This window comes from Corticium candelabrum, chromosome 7 (assembly GCF_963422355.1).
Source record: "Corticium candelabrum chromosome 7, ooCorCand1.1, whole genome shotgun sequence".
Lineage (NCBI taxonomy): Eukaryota > Metazoa > Porifera > Homoscleromorpha > Homosclerophorida > Plakinidae > Corticium > Corticium candelabrum.
In genome coordinates, this window is record NC_085091.1 from 5788044 (window position 1) to 5792683 (window position 4640).

The 4640-nt window shown below is 39.3% G+C and overlaps 1 protein-coding gene across 5 annotated transcripts in view; it reads right to left on the minus strand.

Moving 5' to 3' along the window:
• Positions 1-3494: 3494 nt before the first annotated feature.
• Positions 3495-4640, minus strand: part of LOC134182084 (fibroblast growth factor receptor 2-like) — a 15733-nt gene continuing 14587 nt past the window's right edge. For all 5 annotated transcript variants that reach the window (XM_062649416.1, XM_062649415.1, XM_062649414.1 and 2 more), the window contains 5 exons: positions 4202-4272; positions 4104-4144; positions 3945-4041; positions 3779-3881; positions 3495-3715 (listed from right to left, as the gene is read on the minus strand). In XM_062649416.1, the coding sequence (XP_062505400.1) occupies positions 3659-3715; positions 3779-3881; positions 3945-4041; positions 4104-4144; positions 4202-4272 (369 nt within the window). In that variant the 3' untranslated portion in view covers positions 3495-3658. The remainder of the gene's footprint in view (positions 3716-3778; positions 3882-3944; positions 4042-4103; positions 4145-4201; positions 4273-4640) is intronic.

Genomic DNA, 4640 nt, shown 5'->3' on the forward strand with positions numbered 1-4640 from the left:
AACGCTTTAGAGCCAATCAATGCCTGCAGCAGAAGACCAAGATATAGCTCAAATGTCCGTAGAAACTCTGCAGGGCATGCGGACAGATGAAAGCTTTGCTTTGTTCTTTGAGCTTGTCAGCAGGCCTTGTGAGAGCTCCAGAGTTAGTGAGCCCGTTCCTCCACGTAAAAGGAAAGTTCCTGGTCGATTTTAAGTTGGAACGTACGAAGCATTCTACAGTGCCACGGTTGAAGAATGCTATCGACTTCATTACTATGAATGCCTTGATCTGGCAATTTCTGGCATTAGGGATCGCCTTTAAGCATCCGGGTATTGCCACATACAGTAACCTCGAAAGTCGTCTTATCACTGCTGCCAACAAGGGCGATTATGGTGCGTATTTTCAGCAAATAACCTCATTTCTAAGGATGATATCAGTCTTGTACAAGTTGATGAACAGTTGCAGAATATTGGCACCTGGTTTTCAACAGATAAGCCACATCGGGTGTCATTGCAAGATTGCCTCCAGTACCTGAGAAGAATTTCGGATGCCCAAAGTTCATTCTTAGTGCAATGTGCTCCCTAGTTCGCCTTATTTTAGTAATGCCTTCAACCAATGCCACCAATGAGCTTAGCTTTTCTGCTATGAGACGGCTCAAGACAACTTAAGGAGCACCATGAAACAGCCTAGGCTAAATCATGTTATACTGTTGCATATGAACAAAGAGAGACTTGGTCGTTTAGACTTAGATATCATTGGGAACGAGTTTGTGAGTGGCATCGAAAAGCGCCTCCCATCTTCAGTAATTTTAAGACTGAGTATGAGGTTGTGCATGTGAAAGTAAGTTATACACGAGACGATTTTGTTTTTAGTTGATAATGGAATTAGTCTCTTACAAGTATGGCCACGCCTATCTAGCGGGCGTTAGGACAGACCAATGTGATTTTGCTTCCGACGCCCCTGCATAAATGTACACTTAATTTTCTTTAGCCGAATACCAGACTACTGTTGCTTATTTAATACTGCTTGTAGATAATGCAAGTGATCCTGATCAAATTCTTTTCTACAAAAATGTTTTTAATAGCAGCATACCAGAAATACCATCCAGAATTCGTTCCATAACAGGCTGAACAGTTGTTTGTTCGCTGGCTAAACCAATAAGTAATAAGGTGTACTGATAAAGACCCTTGTCAGTGCTAAGAGTCAAGTACTTTCAGGAAATGGGCTCCACTTTGAGCTGTTGTTTCGCATCTGCCAACTTAGTAAAAATTTTTCCTCCTTCTAGATTAATGAACAGATCTTCAGGCTTGGGCAAGGGACATTGCTCAACCTTTATGACAATGATTCTAAAGTGGACTTGTAGAAAATAGAAATGCGAATCGATCTGTCTGCTTATAAAACAGGATCTGAGGCAAACGCCTATTCAGTGACTAGTCATGGCTGTTCCAGTATTTATATACTCACCAACTTGTCTAGCTCTTGACCAAATGTAGATCACAATAAATAGGGCACCGCTCTGAACTCAATATTTGGCGTATAGCGTCTGGATCCACATCTATTGTGGCTTGACTTCATAATCACTCAAGTTTTTCCAATTCCTATCTGGAAAATATTATCTTACTAAGACTATAGCTAGCTAACCCTTTTTGGTTGAGCCATACGATAGACACGAGGCAAATAAAGTCGTAATACAAAATGCAAAATATAAACTGAAACAGGCTATTTATTACTTCAGTTCTTGTCTTCAAATAACTTGTCTCCTGGTCTCATATATGAAATTAGATATATACTGTACTAGCGGTCTTCCTCTGTATGGCTATATATAACTAGCTATAGGAAATTCTGTGTCTCCTGAGGCTACATCATGGACGACGATTTTATATTCTCACACTGTTATTTACAGGCCCGTAGGAAGCAAATAAAAAGTGGTACGGCCTAACGCACGGTAAAGGGCGTGGCTTTTAATTTAGTGCGCGTTAAAGTGCGGCCATGGGCGCAGAGAAGGGTCTGGCTAGGCGAGGCTACAAAAAGTGGTGCGGCCATGGCCGCACCAGCCGCACCGGCTCCTACGGCCCTGATTTATACAGCGGTAAATGCATGATATATTATTGGCGAGCGAAGCGAGCCTCTCTCTTGTCATGTCAATTGAGCTCGACATATATTATATTTATATATTCATGTATTTATATATATATACGTGCGTCAGCACTTGTCATATGGATTTACGGCAAAAAGGAAGACGAATCGACAAAACAACAATGCCAGATGAATGCAATTTTGACTCCGTAACATATGCGCTAAGAATTGAAGCAAGGGACCCCTTTCGAGGGGTCGACTCAATTGTAATTTGTTGGCGAGAAGAGTAAAATGACTCTCGATTTTTCTCCCTTACGCGACTAAACAGAAAAGGAGACTGATTCGTGACAAACGGAATGAAAAGGAAAAGCTAAAAGAAGAGAATAGTCTGTTTTTTGAGTTTCCTCGCGTTACTTTGATAGAAATTATTACTACGCAAGCATTGTCACGTGACCATGCAATCATTGTTACGCGGCTATCTCAGTAATCGAGTGAGACGATTGAAGCGTGAACAAAGAATTAAAGACAACTATAGTATTTTGCGTTCAATTTTCCGATTCAGCCAATCAATTGGTCAAATTGGGCGTTTAATTATCCGATTTGGGCATTCAATTATCCGATGTTCTGTCCTAATTAGAAGTACCAAATATAGAAGTAATTATTTTAGTCGCACACTTCTTTGATGACATCTTTTCGTAATGCTCACTCACATTTCAGCTGAACAATAAATGATTGATTCAAGAAAGGTGGGAAGGCAAAGTAGTGAAATTTGAGCTCTTGATTAGCTAAAAAAATTCTACAACGCATGATGGACTGTTGCATGGTATCACGCAGGACGCGCGGTTTACAAAGTATGCGGATTACACTACGATTGACGGAGCAAGGGGTTGCTGTAAGCTTCCTAGATATGTAGATTTTGTTCGCTCACAACAGCTTAGTTAGATCTCCGCGGGAACGTGGGCACCAAGATTAGTGCAAAGGAAATTATCGTACAACACACGCTAAAAATTCACGCTAAAGTCAAGATTAATTACAAATTATTGCGTCTATACAGCTGATGAATGATGATATTAGAGCAACTACCCAACCGCAGACTTGTAAGTTATTCAGTTTTCCATGATATTGCACAACAGCCATAAACAACGGATAATTGAACGCCTGAATCGGTTAATTGAACGCCGAGTTCGGATAATTGAATACCGGATTAGGATAATTGAACGCAAAATACTATAGAAGAGCAACAGAAAGTCTGTTTCCTGAGTCTTCGCGTTCGTTTGACAAAAACTATTGCTATACGTAACGTTACCATTGTTACGCGAATAGGTAAAGACGGAACACCATCGCTCGCCAAACACAATGCTAACCGAGCATTTACTAGTTATTATCAATTTCACCATATCAATGAGAAAAGTCTGCGATGCCAACGCGTGCACACATGTACGCTCGCAAGCGCGCGCACGCACGCACATTTGTTAATAAAAATTCAATTACAACTCAATTAAATAAATTAATTATCATATCATACTAAAAAGTACTACAAATACTTTAAGTTCAAAACGATTTTCCATTACCATTTCTAAAATTAATCGATTGCAAATGCTACTAATGGCAAGCTGTTTTGGCAGAGTCTATAAATTCTTGACCGACGGCTGGTGGATACTGCAAGACATGACACAGCTTGTTATTACAACAACTCACTGTAGAAATTTAAAGAGCAAATACTATTTTCGTTTCTTCTATCGGATGAGAAAGCATTGTAATAAGAGTTACAAAAGTTGGCCTTTCACTTGCTTCAGCTTCCCAACAACGAAGCATTATGGTATGACTAAAAAAGAATCAAAAACTCTATATATAGACTTTTAAAAATTGACTAAACACTGTTTCTTACAAAAGACGAGGACAATTGACAGGACAGCTCATGCGATAACCCTCAACGAGAAGATCATACAACCTTGAAATACAAATACTAGGATATGGAGACCCACCTGCAATATAATACTGATCAAACAAAATTTTCAAGTAAACTAAAAATACAATTAGTCAATACCAAGGGTGGCTATTTCCCACAGCACGATGCCAAAAGACCACCTTTTATACAAGATAATCTATCATTATTTGCTGTAAATTGATATTGTGTACACTTACACATCACTAGCTTGCGTGTAGACTTTATGCATGATTGCCTCTGGAGACATCCATTTTGCCGGCATTTCGCACTATAAGAAACAGGAACTTATAAGTATTAAAGCAATCATGTTTAGATTATATTTCTTTGTCTATTTTATCGTTGCTTAAAGTAGAATAATTAAAATATTACGTAGTATAATACTATTCAAATAAAAACAACCTTTTTCTTAGATAGAAACGTGCCTAATGGCTAAGAGTCTGTTGGACCTGTTGCGCTGACACAGCCATGCAAAGAGACGTCACTTGTACTTGTCACGATAGAAAATATATACAGAGAAGTATGTAGCTAGCCTTTCAAAAGTTTCCTTTAATGTGTGCCATCAAGGCTAAAAGTGAGCACGCACACACACACGCACACACACACACACACACACACTCACACACACACACACACACA